The 17,879-nt window shown below is 49.0% G+C and overlaps 6 protein-coding genes across 6 annotated transcripts; 4 read left to right on the top strand and 2 right to left on the bottom strand.

Moving 5' to 3' along the window:
• Positions 1-469: 469 nt before the first annotated feature.
• On the top strand, positions 470-887 carry FOBCDRAFT_201618 (uncharacterized protein; the record flags this gene model as incomplete). The annotated part of the gene is made up of 2 exons (XM_059609008.1): positions 470-574; positions 639-887. The coding sequence occupies 2 exons, from the start codon at positions 470-472 to the stop codon at positions 885-887; spliced, it is 354 nt and encodes a 117-aa protein (XP_059467209.1).
• A 423-nt stretch (positions 888-1,310) lies between these two features.
• Positions 1,311-2,737, top strand: FOBCDRAFT_239953 (Anp1-domain-containing protein; the record flags this gene model as incomplete). The annotated part of the gene is made up of 5 exons (XM_031183996.2): positions 1,311-1,483; positions 1,537-2,165; positions 2,217-2,264; positions 2,318-2,533; positions 2,589-2,737. The coding sequence occupies 5 exons, from the start codon at positions 1,311-1,313 to the stop codon at positions 2,735-2,737; spliced, it is 1,215 nt and encodes a 404-aa protein (XP_031039638.2).
• A 152-nt stretch (positions 2,738-2,889) lies between these two features.
• FOBCDRAFT_35121 (uncharacterized protein) lies at positions 2,890-3,390 on the bottom strand. The gene is made up of 2 exons (XM_059612152.1): positions 3,159-3,390; positions 2,890-3,069 (listed from the first exon to the last, which is right to left on the bottom strand). Exons 1-2 carry the CDS (start codon positions 3,275-3,277, stop codon positions 2,943-2,945), a joined length of 246 nt encoding a protein of 81 aa, XP_059467208.1. The 5' UTR covers positions 3,278-3,390; the 3' UTR covers positions 2,890-2,942.
• Positions 3,391-3,604: 214 nt separating this feature from the next.
• On the top strand, positions 3,605-5,169 carry FOBCDRAFT_223305 (Snf7-domain-containing protein). The gene is made up of 4 exons (XM_031183995.3): positions 3,605-4,095; positions 4,156-4,360; positions 4,430-4,638; positions 4,691-5,169. Exons 1-4 carry the CDS (start codon positions 3,921-3,923, stop codon positions 4,771-4,773), a joined length of 672 nt encoding a protein of 223 aa, XP_031039637.2. The 5' UTR covers positions 3,605-3,920; the 3' UTR covers positions 4,774-5,169.
• A 1,340-nt stretch (positions 5,170-6,509) lies between these two features.
• On the top strand, positions 6,510-9,611 carry FOBCDRAFT_293156 (uncharacterized protein; the record flags this gene model as incomplete). Its single annotated transcript, XM_031183994.3, has 2 exons — positions 6,510-6,801; positions 6,857-9,611. The coding sequence occupies 2 exons, from the start codon at positions 6,510-6,512 to the stop codon at positions 9,574-9,576; spliced, it is 3,012 nt and encodes a 1,003-aa protein (XP_031039636.2). The 3' UTR covers positions 9,577-9,611.
• A 224-nt stretch (positions 9,612-9,835) lies between these two features.
• On the bottom strand, positions 9,836-12,878 carry FOBCDRAFT_250443 (uncharacterized protein; the record flags this gene model as incomplete). The annotated part of the gene is made up of 2 exons (XM_031183993.3): positions 12,008-12,878; positions 9,836-11,668 (listed from the first exon to the last, which is right to left on the bottom strand). Exons 1-2 carry the CDS (start codon positions 12,731-12,733, stop codon positions 9,836-9,838), a joined length of 2,559 nt encoding a protein of 852 aa, XP_031039635.3. The 5' UTR covers positions 12,734-12,878.
• Between the last annotated feature and the right edge of the window lie 5,001 nt (positions 12,879-17,879).

Raw genomic sequence — 17,879 nt, 5'->3', positions numbered from 1 at the left:
TGGCGTAGCAGAGCCTTTCTTCTTGAATTTGGCAAGTATTCCTGTTGGCGAAAGTGTCAGTCTTTTGCTTATTCACGTTTATGAGCCTTCGGGATATGCGCCCTGTTTATGCCATTGGTCGATCTCTTAGCGTATTTAGAACCAATAACGTCACAGGTTGAATACCTTGCCTTCCATTACCTGTCAATTAAGACAACGGACTGACGATTATGGAATTGTAACCTATATATCTATCTCCCCTCTTTTTTTGAATGTCTTGATGTGTAGTGCCAACCTACCTTTCTGATCAGACATCTATCATTTCTTAGCACGAGTTTGTATCTGCCCAGTGAGTCCATCGATGCTACGGTTATATTTCGTCACTCTAAAGACCAAATAGAGGCGTAACATTGTTTATATAAAGCATGTGCGAGGTGATAAGAAGTCTCCCTCGCTTGTAGCACGGTCTCACGTACTACCTACACAGAATATGATTCCTCCCAAAGGTCAACAGAAGAAGAAGAAGAAGAAGAAGACTATCTTCAAAAAGACCCATGGCCACGACTTCAATTGCTTCGTCGGAGTACTATCTAGGGTAGGTATATATCCGTCGCTGACGTTAGCTTTTCCACCCGCCCACACGGCACCCGTTTCGATAGGGGCTATCTGCCGCTGAAACCACTGAAGAATGGAGCTTACAGCGGGTCAGTGGAGTGCCTGGAAGCTCTGGAACGCTCCAGGGACCCTGTCCCGGCCACAACCCGGACTGTCGTGTCGAGCCAACGAAAGTCAAAGTGCTGATCCGAGCTATCGCAACGTGGATTAATGTCATGTCAATAGTGCTTTTTGTTTTATTTTTCTTACCTGGATTCTTACAACCGGTGCCTGTCGACTTCACCAATTCATAATAGAGAACCATCACACACTCGTTTTCGGTCTTACCATTTATTCTTGCTCAATGCGAATATTATCTATTTTTGAGCCACTTTGGAAACGCTAGGCCCCTTACGCGACAGCAATAACCTCAAAGTGGCCAGCAAAACCCCTGTACAAAGGCGTATCAGGGTATAGTCTGCCCAAGCACGAAATTACGCGGGAGCCGCCGTCGACAACACCGTAGAATTCTGCGGTACAGAACAGGATCAAAGAGTTGATAGACGGAGCTGTTGCAACAGGGGGAATCGAAAGAACAGCGAACCTTGGAAGACCTCACGTGGTTGCTGACGAAAAAACGTGAGCACAGCTGTAACGACAGCGCCAGTTATCGCCTCTGCGATAGATTATCCTATCCCAAGAATAGAGCGAGAGGACGACTTGCTGAAGCATTCACCATGCTTCTCCCTGGTGGTGGACTTAACTGGAAGGCCGCAAAGGCCCAAATGCCTCCAAGCAGAGTATTGCGAAGCAATTTGACACGATCACGATTGCTTCTCCTAATAGGCGTTACTAGCATTGTGATGCTGCTGTACCGTTCTTTTCGAGCACCACCCCCGGGACCACAAAAGTCTGTACCGCCAACTCGATTCGAGTAGAGAAACTCGACTAACATGGAAACAGTGTTCGTTGCTGGGGCCCAAACAAGTCGCCCATGGAAATGACACCGAACGAGCATGCTTTATGGAATGCACACATGCAGACACCAGTCCTCTTCAACCATCATAAACCACTAAAAGTCGAATCTCCTTCGATCCAGCACATCGACTTGAACCCGATCACCTCGAGCCCACAGGCCCTCATCCGAAACGAACGAGTATTGATCTTAACACCTCTGAAGGACGCTGCTCCTTTCCTCAAGAACTACTTCAAACTCATCGCAGAGCTCACTTATCCGCACCGTCTGATCGATCTCGCCTTCTTAATATCTGACTCGAAAGACGATACACTTGCTGTCCTTGCTTCCGAGCTTGACCACCTACAAAAGCGGAAGGATGAGGTGCCATTTAACAGTATTACTGTTGTCGAAAAGAACTTCCATTTCCACCTCAGCCAGGATGCAGAACAGAGACATGGATTTGAGGTACAAGCGCCACGTCGCAAAGCTATGGCCAAGGCAAGAAACTACCTCTTGGCTACAGCTCTGAAGCCAGAGCACTCATGGGTGTACTGGCGTGACGTTGATATTGAACAAGCGCCAAGACGGATCATCGAAGATTTTGTTGCGCACGATAGAGATATTCTCGTGCCCAGTAAGTCCCTTGAAGCAGATTCTGAGACATCATGGCACTGACACATCCGAGACATTTGGTTCCACAGGTTCGAGAAGGGTGTTGATATCGAAGGTCGATGTAAGTTCCTCAAGTCTCGCTATGACCTGAGAGTTACTAATTTGCAATCGCAGTCGACTACAACTCATGGATCGAGTCCGATAAGGGCCGAAAGCTCGCCAATAGCCTGCCGAAGGACACAGTCATTGTCGAAGGCTACAAGGAATTCGACACTGGACGCGAATACATGTGCAAGATGGGAGATTGGCGCGAAAACAAAGATGTTGAGGTTCAACTGGATGGTATTGGTGGTGTCAACATTCTTGTCAAGGCAGACGTTCATCGCTCAGGTTCGTGGTCACAGAATATCAAGTTCCATAACGTCGCAGTTAACATCATCTTTAGGCATCAACTTTCCAGCGTATGCTTTTGAAAACCAGGCTGAGACCGAAGGCTTTGCCAAGATGGCCAAGCGTGCCGGTTATCAGGTCATTGGTCTCCCGAACTACATCGTATGGCATTACGATACACAAGAGAAGGGCGGTAACTTATGATGAGAGCCGCAATTTTGAAGAGAAAGTGGACTTGATCTTTGGCCTAACTTATGTACCTGACGACTCTCGACCACCTCACTCTATACACGCAGACTCATGACGTTACGCCGTTAACGTTTCCAACATTTTCCAGACCAGTCGGTCGATGTTCACCTTCAAGCTAAGCTTGGAAATGAGCAACAAAACATTATCCTTCAGCGAGTAACTATTTCGTTCGATTCGACTCGATCTGTCGTGTATTCAATACGATCAATGTGGGCGCTAGGGGTATCTTTTGGAGGAAGGGGCTAAAAGCGAAGCAGATGCTTTCTGTGATATTTGGGAACTGGTTTCTTATTATCAGTCAGGAAACGCGCTGTGCCATGAAGACTCAGCAGTAATGTGTGTTAGGGAGAGGGAGCTTTATATGGAGGGAGCTGACGGAGTATGGAGCCAGATATAATATAGGTAGTATGAGTCGCTTTCTGGAGTTGAGGATACACTGATGATAATCATCAGTATAATTAGCCAATGGATTTCCCATCGACTATGCTTGAACATGAGCCGACGAACTTAACTAGTATTCCTGCAATTCCAGCTTGTCAAGCAGTGGAGAGGTGGAAAAGTGAATACTATTTTATGAAAGAACAACTCAAGCATGAACATACTGAAAGAACCGTGCTATTACACCCATCATATCTCACTTGCGAATGGCCTCATATTTGGTCGCAGTGACATGGGTAGTTCAGATCGGCTATTTGAATATTGCGTCACATGAGACGGGTGCACCTGAGCGATCTTGCAAATATAGCAGACAGCCCCACAATATGCAATTAAGAGGAAATGGCGGGCAAGGTCGAGGTGCCGTCATCACACAGGCAACGATAAGAGTCCCGCAGGCTACCTTCAACTTTACACTACCTAGGACGACGACGCTGACGACAACGAACATCACAACTTACAGGGCATATCGCGCTTCTTATTCATATATACTAGAAGCTTCCGATATCCTGTGTAGCCCCGGTGGTCATTATTCTCCTGAAGCCTGACCCCACTACCCGATACTGAGTCGAGGCTCATTACGCCATTTTCTGCTCCGACACTGCACGACGAGATCGCTCATCAAGAGGAACAGGACTCGCGCTCCCTTTTCCTCATCAAACTCATATTTATCCCCAATCTTCACCGATCAGAAACTGTAAACATGTGGGGTTGGTTCGGTGGCGCCGCGGCCCAAAAACGCAAGGACACGCCCAAGAATGCGATCCTCGGGCTGCGAGCGCAGCTTGACATGTTGCAGAAGCGCGAGAGGCATCTCCAGAACCAGATCGACGAGCAGGATGCTACCGCACGCAAGAACGTGAGCACCAACAAGAACGGTACATGGTCATCTCAATGAGATTCGTAATGCGGGGCAGAGATGCTGATCTATATGATAGCGGCCAAAGCGGCCTTGAGGCGCAAGAAGACACACGAGCACGCGCTCGAGCAAACCGTCGCACAGATCGGTACACTAGAGCAGCAAATCAACTCGATCGAGTCCGCCAATATCAACAAGGAGACTCTGGCAGCCATGAGCAACGCCAACGCGGCCATGAAGCAGATCTATGGAGGTCTTACGGTGGACAAGGTTGATGCAACAATGTACGTTCATGCCACGCTTATTTATGCCAGTTTGTATGAGATGTGTCCTTGGCTAACCTGAAGTTATAGGGACGAACTGCGTGAGCATAATGCAATGAGCGACGAGATTGTCAACGCAATCACCTCGAACTCATTAGGCGAGCCGATCGACGAGGATGAGTTGGAGAACGAATTGGATGAGCTACAACAGGAGCAGCTCGACGAACAGATGCTGAAGACAGGCACCGTCCCTGTGTCAGATGCTGTGCATAAGCTACCCACGCCGGCTAGGGAAGAGCGTATGTGCCCTTGCTCAAAATTCTTTTTTCTGTAAATACTAACATCATACAGCCGTGTCAAGCAAGAAGCAGGCAGTTGAAGAAGATGACGAGGAAGCCGAACTTCGGAAGTTGCAGGCTGAAATGGCCATGTGAGATTGTTAATAGAGGAATTTGATGTTTGCATAGCATTTAGTTGGTAGGGACTGAGGGCGAAGCTACATTATATGTGGCGTTTTCATCTACCACAGACAAGAGACGGCTTTGTGGTATTCGGAGCTTCCTGTGCCCTGGCGGATTTGTGGTTCTATTATGGGTGTTATTGTCGGCGTCGGCGTCCAAGGTTGTTGTTGATCTTTATCGTTTACGAAACTCTTTCCATCTTTCGCCTGGCAATCCGGCTTGAGCATCGTGACCGCACAGAGGTGTTTCTGATGACGGTACGCCTGGCAAGGATGCACTTGATAAGAGACCTGTGTGATGGTTGACGAGCCTTGAAATAGGAGAGAATCTAGATCTTCAATGCGAATATATCCCGTAAAGCTGACCAAATCTGTTATTGAGATAATGAATTGCCGGTGATGAGAACACCCAGCTTGAACGATGAGTCGGGTGTTGTTCCTGGAAGAGGAAGCAAATGGACATGAATGCGGACATGACATCAATAGATCTATGACATGGTATCATAATAGGTGGTAGTGCTTATATCGTTTGGCTATGAGGATATGAAGAAGGCCAAGACATTGTGGGTCACATCGCTATTTGATTGATTCATAGACGCCCGTTCGAACCGGACTGAAACAAGGATAAGGTCTCTTGGTCAGCCCCAATATTGTCTTTAGGATCTCGCAACGAACCGAGAGGTCCAAGTACAGTCAAGACAAAGTAACGCTGAGTTCTTTCAGCTGGGCTGAAGGTGACCGTTTCAGAGGAACTCTAAGAGGATAAGTCCACGATGACCAGCCAACTGACTTCGAAACCAGCCAAGGCGTAAAAAGTGCAGTCATCACATCTACAATATCAAGCTTAATAAAGGTCGCCGATCTGCAGTAGGAGTAGGGTGGCCTATACTAGGCCCCAACTGAGGCTATACGAACACCGTAATTGGACGGAGACGCTTTCACGTGATCAGTCATCATGTTTCCAGTTGGCTGGTTGGCTGTCAGTTGCTGACGCCCAAAAGGGCCCTCCCGCGTCTAACGGCGCTACAAGAAGCCTCAGCCAGTCATAGCTCGAACTCTAACCGCCAAACAAAACGTACACCATCCGTCGAGTTTCGGATCGTCTGATGTACGGGCTGTAAGTATTTCGCCTCTGCATTGCACGCGCGCAAAAATAGCACGCACTTGCAGCAGGATATCTCGGATCCAGCCTCTTCCACTATGACGCAGAGAGCAATGGAGGGCCCGCTCTGGCGGCTCCATAGCCCTCGAGAGGCCTTGGAGCTGAAGAGGAGGCTTGCAGATGCAGGACTTACAACGCCCAGCAAGCGCCGGCCTTCATGTCATGATCAGCTTGCGTGATGTAGCGGGAGACGGCGGCTGCTGAGAATGTGTATGCTCCATATGCACAGTCAAGTCCAGCTCAGTCTTGTCTTCATATGTCCCCTAGTTTCCTAACTCATCCATCCGTTGTGACTGTGTTTCGCATTTCCTCTTCTCTTTTTCCTCTGTCGTATCCTCTGTGACCGCTTGTACAAATTCTCACTAACTAATATCTCCTTTATTTTCTTTTCCCTTTGTTCTTTTGTCACGACTGCTCATGAATCCACTTCGTTGAGATGCTGGCCATCTCCTTTAATAGGATACCCTTCTCTTTAGGTGAGTTCATCAGCCCAACATGCCCTGCCTCAAGCTCGAGCTGATTTTCGTTATTAGATGTTTCGTTGTAGAATGGCCAGTTGGCCATTTTCCTTCGTGCCGGCATGGTTGATCTTTTGTGTAACTGTCGTACTGGCGACCAATATCTCCAACGAATTCTCGAGCTTCATCCCCAGCTGTGCCGGAGAATGCTTCGCCTCTTTCCTTAACGTCAATTATGCTCAGGGTGTTTGCACCGGAAAACCTCTGCTGGATTGTCTGTGTTCTCGAAGGGGCGCCTCGGGATTCACTCTTGGTGAGGGTGCAATGCAATGCATCTCTGCTGAACGATCCATTGGATACTGCTCCATAGTCGAAGCCAGTGGTATGTACTACGAACCACAGAATACAAGAAGAGTGTGTTGCTTACACAGAAGCAGATAGAGTCATCGAGAATGCATATGATATATGCAACGGGAGACCTGGTGCGGTCCATCCTACTTATCTCACTATCACAGCAACATTAGTTTTGGCTCCTTCGGGAGGAGTTGTGACTTTTCCCTCAGTGACCACCAAGACTACTTCACGGCCGGATACATCAAGCACTATTCGTACATTGCCAACAACATTGGTTATTGATACATCCTCGCCCCCTGTTATTCCAAGACCATCGACGAAACCAATTAGCTCCACAACACGATCGACGGCCAGAGAACAATCTACGACTGATTCGTCAGATGATTCAGATATAATCTCGATCACGGAGCCTCCGTTCACTAAGCCCACTACTTTTGAGACTTCTACATATACCTCAACTTCGAGTTCAGAGTCCGAGACCACCACGGACGTACAGGGTGGTGCCGGTGGGGCAAGCAAAGACGAGGACAGTGATGATTCAGACAAACTCTCCACTGAACAGGTCGCTGGTATCTCAGTCGGCGTCCTTGCCGCAGTGGGAGTTGCGGTTGGAGCTATTGTATTGGCAAGATACTATCGACGAAGAAAGTATCCTCAGATCAAGACTGGCTTTCTCCCTATGAGGGACACCTGGGGTTATAAGCCAGATCGATCTGACAACGGTGGACATAATTCGTGGATGGTTCACCAACTGCGACCTGATCTGGATCCTACAAATCACCCACCACCGCCGCCTACTTCTAACCGTAGGAGTGTTAAGCCTGAAACCATTGGTGTAGCATTATCACCTCCTCCCTCGAGCCGCAACACGGCGGTGCATACATCTCCACTGAGGCGATTATCAAAGCTGCTCCCTGCGAAACCGACCCTACCAGATCTATCTGTCGGAGACACCAACGACAAGCCCTTGCCTCTTCTCCACGCGGAGCAAGCTGACGGTAGACGCCAAGATGCTGGACATTCATCTCGAGATGAGAATTCTTCAATACCACCACCAACACTTGCTGCTGCTGCCTGGACAGGAAGATCTAAGCCGACACCACCCGCACCGCTGAAGCTACAGATACCACAAGCCGAGAAACCGACCGGACCAGCTGTACGGATGAGCAACCGTGAGAGTAACGTGACGGAGTTTGAAGAAGACCGTACCTCAATATCCCCGAACGCCAACACTCAAGTCTGGAGACCACCAACAACGCCTCTTTCGGCAACAACCTACTATGTCGCCGACCAATACGGTAATTGGGTTCTGGGAAACCCAAAGCGTGCCTCAGTGATTGCTCGAGGCTCGCAGGATTCCAAGGTTTCTCAAGAGGGAGCACCAAGACCACCTAACAATGATAACGCCCCCCTCGGCAGTGCAGAACGAAGCGACACCAGATCGCTTGCTCCTCCAGCTGAGATTATTCCTGGTGGTGCACCGTCCAGACCTGGTGGACCTCGTCCGCAGTATCCCTCTCCCTTCTTCTCTTCCCAGTCTCATCCAAGACGCAGCGCTTCCAATCGTCGTTCCATGACAAGACCCCTGACTCGACCACGCGAAGACTCTAGCAGTAGTAGCGCCACCATCATCACCACCTCAACCGAGTTCTCCTCAAGCATTCCGTCTGTGGCACCAGAACAGCAAGTCAGCCTCTCTCCTGTTGTCGAATCTCCCCAGTCAGTCCGAGCTCGTCAGCAGCAGCCTCAGATCCCCCCACGAGACCCTCGACGTGCCAGCCAGGTGGGCAACCCTGGTGTCAGCGTCAATCCGCGAGCTGCCCCTCCTACGCGACAGGTAGTTTACAGCCCTCCTGGGCAGCCAAGCCCGACCTTGGGTCTGATGCAGCCTCCTAGTGCATACTACGCGGCACTACAGTCAAAGGCGCAGTTGAATGCGCAACCACAACAGAAACCTCAATCAGCTGTTCAGAGCATGCAACCCGCCGATAACACAGGTACACAGACAGCTTCATCGACAATGCGCATTGTGGAGCCTTCTCCGGAGCCAGATGAGACCACAGAACCCGCGAATGTCAAAGAAGATCAGATCCGGGCGTCCCCCTTCTACTTTGACCCACCATATCCTCAACCTCTTCATTCTCGCCAAACCCCTCAGCCTCAGCAGTATCAGCCATATCAGAGGCCTCCCTCGTTTCAACCTTCCCCTCGTCAACAACAGGCAGCCTGGCAACCCGTCCAGAGACTGCATTCACACAATCACCAGCAACAACGCCACAACCATCATCATCATCATCAGCAGCAGCAGCAGCAAAACCCTTGGCAGCCTACACAGCGTATACCCGCAACATATCCGCCATTCCAGCAACAGCAGCCTCTGCAGTCCTATCAGCGCACATTTCCGCATCAGCAGCCCTACCAACAACCACAGATGTACCCTTCTTTCCAACCTCGGCCAGGCCAGCAACATAACCCTCGTAGTACAGGAGGTTACCAGTCATTTCAACCCTATCCTGCCGCACAACAGACTCAAATACACCCTTCTCAATATCAGAGTTACCGCCCCCCCCAATCAATGAACCCCTCCCTTGTTCACTCTGATAGCCAAGATTCACTCCTGGCTAAGCGTGTCGGTTTGGATCGCGCTGCTGGTATGACTATCGGTACAGACAAAACTGGCGCTTCAAAGTGGAATCGTGATATTCAAAACAAGACACCACCAAACCTTCCTTTGTCGCCGCATTGGCAGCCGACATTAACCCCTACACGGCGAGGAGATGACCTGGTCTTGAACGTACAATAAAATGGAGATATAGAGATTTCGGCGACACATGCACCATCGTTCTTTTGTTTCGTGGATTAGATCACATATCAATTTTGTATAATAGCCAAGCACTTGGAAGCTATAATGAGCATTAGCAACAGTCATAGATGGAAGAAAAATGCATTAGGACCGCACACGAATTTAGGGTGGAAATTATCGCATGCACCTATACTACACCACCTAGACATTCATTCTTATTCTATAGGTCACTCCCTCGCAATAATGCTCTTCGTGCCCTTTAAGTGTGGTCTTTTTGTGAAGTGCTAGGTCCAGCTTGGGCCTCGTCCTTGTTCTCCTCCTTGATTGTTTGACCCATAACACATTCCCTCTCGACATACTGTCGAGGTTGCTGGGATGACTCGCTCGGCGTACCCACTGGATCAAGCATGTCCAGTTCCAAGTCATGAAATGTCTGTTCGCTGCTTTGGTTGCTGCGACGGAGACGGCCTCCATGCTTTCTTAAGCTCCCTCGTCTGAAGAATCCAGATGCATTCTGTCGCATGTTATCAATATGGTTCTCGAGTGCAACATCTAGAGCATCTAGGCCTTGATCCAACGTATCACGATTGAGATGAACACCCGCATCTATGAGCTTATTTCTACGTCGAATGTCTTGCCACCTTGTCAGGTTACCCATTTCCAATACGTTCATTCGGCGGCTTTTGCCCATCGGGTTTCCTATCATTGTGGGCCGCCAGGCATAATCCTCTTCCATCAATGCACGCAAGTCATTGGGCATGGAAGCCCGACGTTTCGAAGACCGTCGACGGGCTTGGGTAATTCTCTCCATCTCTTCCGATTTTGAACGAGGTATGATGAGCACATTCTTGAACCGAATGAGAACAAGCAACAAGAGGACAGTTAACAAGAAGAGTATCGCAGCTACGACGCTCGTGGCAACTTGTTGGCCAAGCTTCCGCGTTACATGACCACCCAGCGCAGTTGAACCAGCCGCAAGTATGTATGAGAAGGATTGTATCATAGCGAATCCCGCTGTCACTCTCGGAAAAGAGGAGTAATTGGTTCGACGCTGGTCTTGACCTGAGGGATCACGGTGGCGACCAACCATTCCGGGAGACAGATCCGATGTATCGAAGGTTTCCATGATAAGGCCGTTGCATTCTGAAATTGCGAGACAGGATAGAAAACCTATACATAAGACAAAAAAGGTTGGCACGCCAGAACTGATTGGCGGTCCTGACGAAACAGCAGCATAACAGGCGCCACCAATCGGAAGGGCAATAGTAAAGACGGCCCGGCGGACTAGATGTGAAGACCATACTATCTTTCTGCCTATAACCTCGCGGTTGACTTTATTTTCTCGGCTGCGAGATCTCGAGAAGATGCTGGCCTTTTGGAAAGGAATTGCAAGTAGAGCGCCGAGTGCAACTGCGGAGACATGAAGGCCGACATATGGCGATCTTAGATGATAGAATCGAGACACGAGTGAGCCCAGCAGAATGATGACTAGAACGACTTGTGCATAAATCCATGCGACATATATCGCTACAACAGCGAAGCCAGGTTGTTCAAGCATCTCCAAAGATAAACGAACACCATGGTATGCTTCCTGTCCCCACCACTTTGGACCTGTCTTGACTCGATGCATCATCACTTCTCCTCGAGCCAGACGACGCGAGATGTCTCCTCCTGTTCGGACTTCTGCAATCGATCGTCGGAATGCAGATCGTCGAACCTCGGGGCATATCACATTGAGAATCAAGACAACTGCAATCATCACGATGCTGGTGTAAAAACCCCATGCTGGCGAGTGTTTATCAATGATAGCGGCGCCAATGAGAAAACCAAGTCCAAGAGATCCAATCCAACACCAGGTCCAGATGCCAAGCCAAATACCCATGCCACCACCATGTCTTCTTGCGTCGAAATGATCCACAACCTCTTCATGGGGATGCTGACACATTAGGGAAGCACCAAAAAGGTCCGTCAGAACTGAGTGAAAGTTCATTGTAGCAAAACCCAAAGAGCCACCCATTAGGGTACGAGAGGCCAACAGAATCGCCCTCCAAGACGCAGTGTTGGTAAGCCTGGGACTGCTGACTGCAATTGCCTGTGGAAAAAGAAGAGGCATTGCAATAATAAGACTTGACATTATATACGGCTTCCGACCATGGAGTAAGGGCAATGGCCAGAGAAAGAAGGACGGAATAGCAAGGGCAAGGAAACAACCGGTGTTGCCATGAACAGTGACGTGTGATTGATCCACGACATAATACTGAATTGATGGGACTAGGCCTGTATAGATACCAAGTAGCACCCCGATGAGTGCTGTGCTCAAGCAGGCAGTAGAGGCTACAAATCGCTTGCGAACGGGTGACTAGTCCCTCGCAATCGGTTGCCTGATGTGCGACTTTGGAAGATTGAACCCTTGTATGTCCCGTAGACTCACGTGCGATCGCTTTCGAAGATTGATGCCATGTTCGCCATGCAGTCTTCTCCCAGCAATGTTATGTTCTGGCAGAGCATCATGGCTGGTTCCACTTCGAACGGCTGCTGAAACGTTCACAGCTGCCGAGCGTTTATGAGTTGTTGTTTGTCCTTGGGCGTCCATTCCTCCGACATCAAGAAGGGCACTTGTGCTGCGGAGATCTTTCAACATAACCGGCCTACGTCTACGATCCGCCTTTAACCCTTGGTTAGATTTCCGGGACTTTCTGCTGAGTGAAGAACGTCGTGAGGGGCCACTTTGTTGTCTTCGTTCAGCCTGAGTCTTTGTTCGAAGCTCCTGATAGGTTCCGGAATAGCTCTCAACTATATCGGCCAGCCGCGGGCGTTTGGGTACGGCAGTGTAAGTGGCAGCACGCCTGCATCCCGGCCTCGCTAGGTAGGCCGTATATACTCCATCTATAGGAAATGCTTTGACGTTTTCTTGGGGTCTGTTGCCCATCGACAAGTTTGATACGTCCACATGATCGGTGCCATACTCATTTGACACGGCAGGGTGACTAGCATGAGCTGCGGTTTCCGAATGGTCCGCGACCTCCAGGGCGAGGGAAAGAGTTTCATCGAGGAGCCTCTCGAGATCGCTGAATACACGCTTGAACAGTATCCCGTCAACTCCAGGATCAGGCTTGCCAGATAAAGCCGACCAGGCGGACATTCTACGGAGAGCCATGCTGCTTGGCAACACAGGCTCTGATGGACGTCGATCATCAGATCTGCTTAGTTTGATTCGAGGCGGAGGCTCTGTAAGCTGTGAATTGTTTGACGTTGCTGTGTGCGATAGTCGCTTGAGCCACTGGCTTTTCCATAAATAGCTCATAATAGATCCCGAGGACTGACTGCGAACTGGTCTATTTATATTTGTAGCTAATAAGCTCTGGTCTTCCAGCCGAGATAACTCTGGACAATTCACGTCATGAGAGCTGTTGTTTTGGTCGTATAAGCCATGCAGCTGTGTGTCTGACGATGCCATATTGGGTAGGCATGTGCCTGTGTTGAGCGATGAGAAGCGTCTAGCATCCTGGTCGCCAACACTTGAAGTGTTCGAAAAGACCACATCTTTTTCTGGAGGAGCGATCCTTTTGCCCTTGGAAGCACTTCCTCCAGGACAGTTTATGCTTGTCTTTTTCCGGCTCTTAGTAGTTGACATTTTCAAACAATTTCTGAAATCGCCCAGAAGGAGGTCAATGGTTGGGCGCACTTTCACCGGAAGAGATTGGGACTTCTAGTCTTTGTTCGACAAGATACTTCTTGATCTAGGCGAGTTCTGTTCCAAAGTTGGCCGCTGGCCAATCTCGCCTCGTGATGACTTTAGGTCATTGTCGACGCACAGAATCCCTGTAGTCTCCGGAATATCTTCAACTTCGTGTTCATTCTGGCCACCCACCGAAGATTCTAGACGACTGTGCTGTATTGCCATACCATCCTGTGATAAAGAAGTTTTGTGGTAAAGGGATGCAGGTATAGCGCCCAGAATATTTAGTGTTTCTGCTGAGGGTTCGAATTGCCGAGTCTTTGCAAGAGGAGTCGACTTATTTGTGCCAGAAAACTCTGAATCGGTCGATGGTGATTTAAGATGACCAAGAGATACGGGGTCATAGTTCGTTCTCAACTCTTTGATAGCCTCTGATCCCATATCCTCGCTTCTTGGCATGTCCACGGATACGCGTGAACTTGGAGGAGGGGTTTGATCGAAGCCACCAACGCCAGTCCCGATGCAATCATCAGAGTTCCCTTGAGGGAGAAAGGCCCGAGTGTGGCCAATGAGGTTAGAAAACATGATGGAGTTTCGCGTATCGTGTGCTGAAGCAGACGGCCGTGTCGAATGTTGGGCGCTGGTGACGAGAGTGTATCGCGATGACGAGGGGATTTACGCCGTGGAATTGATGTTCTACTAGACGCTGTGTTGGGAAAGGTTGACTTTGAGAAGTATTGTTGACGATTGTTTGAGTAGATGTAATACTGGATCAAGAGACTCGGTCATCGAACACGAGGGCATTCCCAACAAAGTCTAGATTGAACACGGGAGGAGAATAAAGATGAAGATTAATGATTCTATCATTTATGTAGAGAAGCGGTTGCTAGGATGCGGAAGATGGAAAAGGGAGAAGGGTGAGAGGAGAGGCCGTTGTTGATGGTGTTGATGGAGAGTTACAAGTCACAGTGCACACGGTAAGGCCACTGAAGGGTTGATGGCGGCAGATGTGCTAGTGCAGTTTCCTTTGCCAGTTTCGCCCAACCTGCCTTCCATTCACTTTCCCTTTCTCTCATCATTGTCATTATGCGGGAAGGAGCGAGTGAATCAAGGCGAATACCTCGCTTCATGGCATCAGATAATACAGTAATATTTCAGTTTGGGCCCGAGCTCATCATGACAACATGTTGGGTTGCACTGTCAAGAAACCTGACTCGCGTGAAAGGCTGAACATGACAATGAGTCTGATGTGATCGTAGCCGAGTTTCAACAAAGGACCCTACATGATACAGCCCTGTTGCATAGAGAGGAACAAAGGCCCAGCGACTCATTTGGCTGTACCTACATCCCTTACAGAATGTCCCTTACTCACAAGCGCCAGCCGCCTCAACCCCCTAGCTGGGACGGCCCACCCTTGTCCCCTCCAGAGGAAAAACGCCTTGAGCACTCCACCAAACGTCATGCCCCTGCATACAAACAGCCCGGCTTCGGCAAGCCAGGGATCGTCTAGTTTAATTCTTGGGGACTCTGGCCGTCAGCATGGAACCCGACCTCAGCCGTTTCTGACAGCTGAGTCGTGGCATTCCTATTTCGAACTAATCCCTGGAAACTACCGCGATGTAGCGTTACTACTTTGGCTCACCTCAGCCCTTGATGAGTTCTTTAAGCGATAGACGAATCATCTTTCCATGTTCGTCAAGTTCAAAGATGCAAGCTTCAGGTAGCTCTCCATCATGTCAGCATCGTTTTGTGCTGGCCAATTGCACCTGAGAATCCGGGTTCCCCTTATACACTGCATATTACATCCAACCTTGAGCTCGGTTGTAAGCTTGCGATGCTTCTTTGCACGGGATCGTTACATCCTCCTAGGATTTGAATCTCGATTGTTGTGCTCGTGTTGGGAATATAGCACTCAGCAGTATAGTAAGCGATATCTCGAGTCTTTCCGCAACGAAGTTGCACGGTCAGGTCCGAGTAACGTAGAAGATCACCTTAATTGATACACAAACTCCTTGTCTATCTACCCAAAACACATGCCCCAATATCCTTGGCAACCCGACCGATCGTCTCACACCCTGGAATAGTTCCCTGCATGGCGCCAGTGCGCCTAATCGCGCACCGCCAGCAAATCACACAAGCCCCCAGCCCTCCTTGTAATCTGCGTCAAAAGTTTCCTGAGTAAAACAGCCGAAATCCTTCTCAAGGCTGATTGGCCTTACTCTCGCCGAGCACACCCATCCTTCCCGCGTGGCTCGATCTGGCAATCTACCGGGGTGGATGGCCTAATAATAGGACACGCTAACCTCGGACGTCATTACCATTGCCGTGTCCATGGGCTTAGACAAACTATCGAAACTGCAACTGCTACTGCAAGGCTGTGACTCAATCTAGTTGATATAGGTGTCTTTTAGCCCTTTCTGCCTTGTCTGTACGACGCATAACTCAGCATTTAGAGCTGGTGGCTTAACTGAGGCCTCCCCATGGCACATCTAGCATTGCCGTTGCAACGTTTGTCCAGCGCTTTGAAGTCTTACACCTGTGTTAGAGAAAGTATGTAAAACCTTTGGTGATATGATTATAATGTGCACGTATCCCTTTCGGCCGAGGCTTTCAAGGCTTGGCTGTGAAGTTGTGGAGAAGTTGACTTCATACGGCCCACTTTGCCTGATGATCGCGAGGATGAGTTGAAACTAAGCCTCAGCAAAATAGGCACCAATCATACTTTCTACTTTTGGATATTCATGCTAATTCAATAATTCACGAGAAGAGTTTGAGAGTATTAAGCAGAGGTAAATTTGTCTTTTTCCATATCGTGGAACGTTCAACGTCACACTTCCTGTTGCTAGTTGTTCGATTGGGAACCCAGCTCCTAAGTCAAGAACATATGTACCACATGACAAGGGTGACTGTTGCAATCAATGCTTTGTTATAGGCCCAGGTGATGCAGTATGAAAACAAAAAGAATACACCGGAGATTTCGAAAGATCCTCTCCAAAAGAAATGAAATAATGGCCAGCCATCCGTTGTCCACATCTAATGCTACAAGCATTTTAGTAAGCCCCGCCAGTTCAAATGCAAACCATGATAAAAGTCCCAGTGACCCTAAGATGTGGATCGTCTTTTGTCAAAAAAGACATCCATGGAGAAGAAGAAGAAGAAGAAGAAGAAGAAGAAGAAGAAGAAGAAGAAGAAAAAGTAGAAGAAGAAAACAAATAGCAGTACCGTCGTCCGGAGGCGGAGACTTATTACCAGTAATGTCTCAGCCCTTGATGCTCAAGAATAGAAATCCCACCGTCTAAAATCGCCGTGAGGCTCTCAGCACCTGCTGTCCCAAGATATAACCCAATGTCGCTGTATCCTGACTTGTTTCCAGCCAAGCGAAAATGAAGTGGCACCAAAACAATCCATCGCTGTGCAAAGGGGGAAAAGGCCAAATAAGTAAACGCCATCTGACAATGTGAGTTGAGAGATTTTTCGTCCGTTGATGAATGCTGGAGCCGACCAGCAAATAAAGAACTACCGGCAAGTTCAAGAAAACAATGCCGTGAGTTAAAAGAAAGAAAAGAATTGCTTGCGAAGGGAGAACAGCAATGCGAGTTGCTTTCCCCTACCGAAAAAAGGCATTCCGTCGTGATCGTTTTCATGTCCATATCATATCTCATTCCCATGCCCTCGGCAACGTTGCTGTAATCTCCATAACAAAAGTGGTCATCCACAAAACGAGGAGGCCCCAATGGGCGACGATAGAGCGAGGAAGTCTGCGAAAAGGATACGCCTAGCGGTGAACCTCATTCGGAGCTCCACCAGTCCAACGAAATCCTGCTAGCAAAAAGGAGAGCTGCGATGGGTTGCAGGAGAGAAGGTAAAAAACCCAGTCGTCGAACTTGAATATTATCAGTCTTGGAGAGCAAGATCCCACTGCCGAAGACAGAATCGTTCATTGATAGCTCTTTGAGCTCGAGTAGCCACTGTGGTAGCCACTGTCTGAGTAGCTATGTGGTGATGCATACTGAGCACCATGACTCGAGTGTGCAGAGCATAGGTAACCAACGAGGATCGTTCGCTGCTGGATAGGATGGCCTGGGCGGCCGTATGCTGCGCAGCGATCAACAGCATGGGTGTAGTAGGGGCATCGGCAAGCCGAATAGAGCTCGACAAGTTGATAGCACATGGTTGTGGTGGTGGGCCGTGAAGTTGTTGGCCTGGTGTCGTTGGTTTAGGATACAGGAAATTGTACAACCCAGTAAGATGTCTAATATGTGAACCAACAGAGGATGAAATCGAACGTGGTCGGACTCGTAATGAAGACAAGGGGCACTGAACAAGGAGGATGAAGCTTAAAGGCAAGACAGTGAGAATCAATGGAGAGACGCTTGCTTTATGAATCTTGTGAATAGAGAGATAGGAAGTGAGGATAAGACAATTAACTTCCAAAGAGGCATCGCAGCCTTATAGGCCTGCTTGTAGCCTGGATGAGAGCATCGAAGGTCATAAAGACACGCCCCGGTTCGGGGCTTTTCTTGACAAACAACACTCCTCAAGAACATCACCAGGATGTGTGTCAAGGCACCAGTGACGCCAGAGACGCCAGTAAGAGTGCGTGAGAGCAATAGCCGCAAGTTGA

This window comes from Fusarium oxysporum, chromosome V (assembly GCF_013085055.1).
Source record: "Fusarium oxysporum Fo47 chromosome V, complete sequence".
In the NCBI taxonomy this organism is placed as follows: Eukaryota; Fungi; Ascomycota; class Sordariomycetes; order Hypocreales; family Nectriaceae; genus Fusarium; species Fusarium oxysporum.
This window is presented reverse-complemented; position numbering and strand designations above follow the sequence as displayed.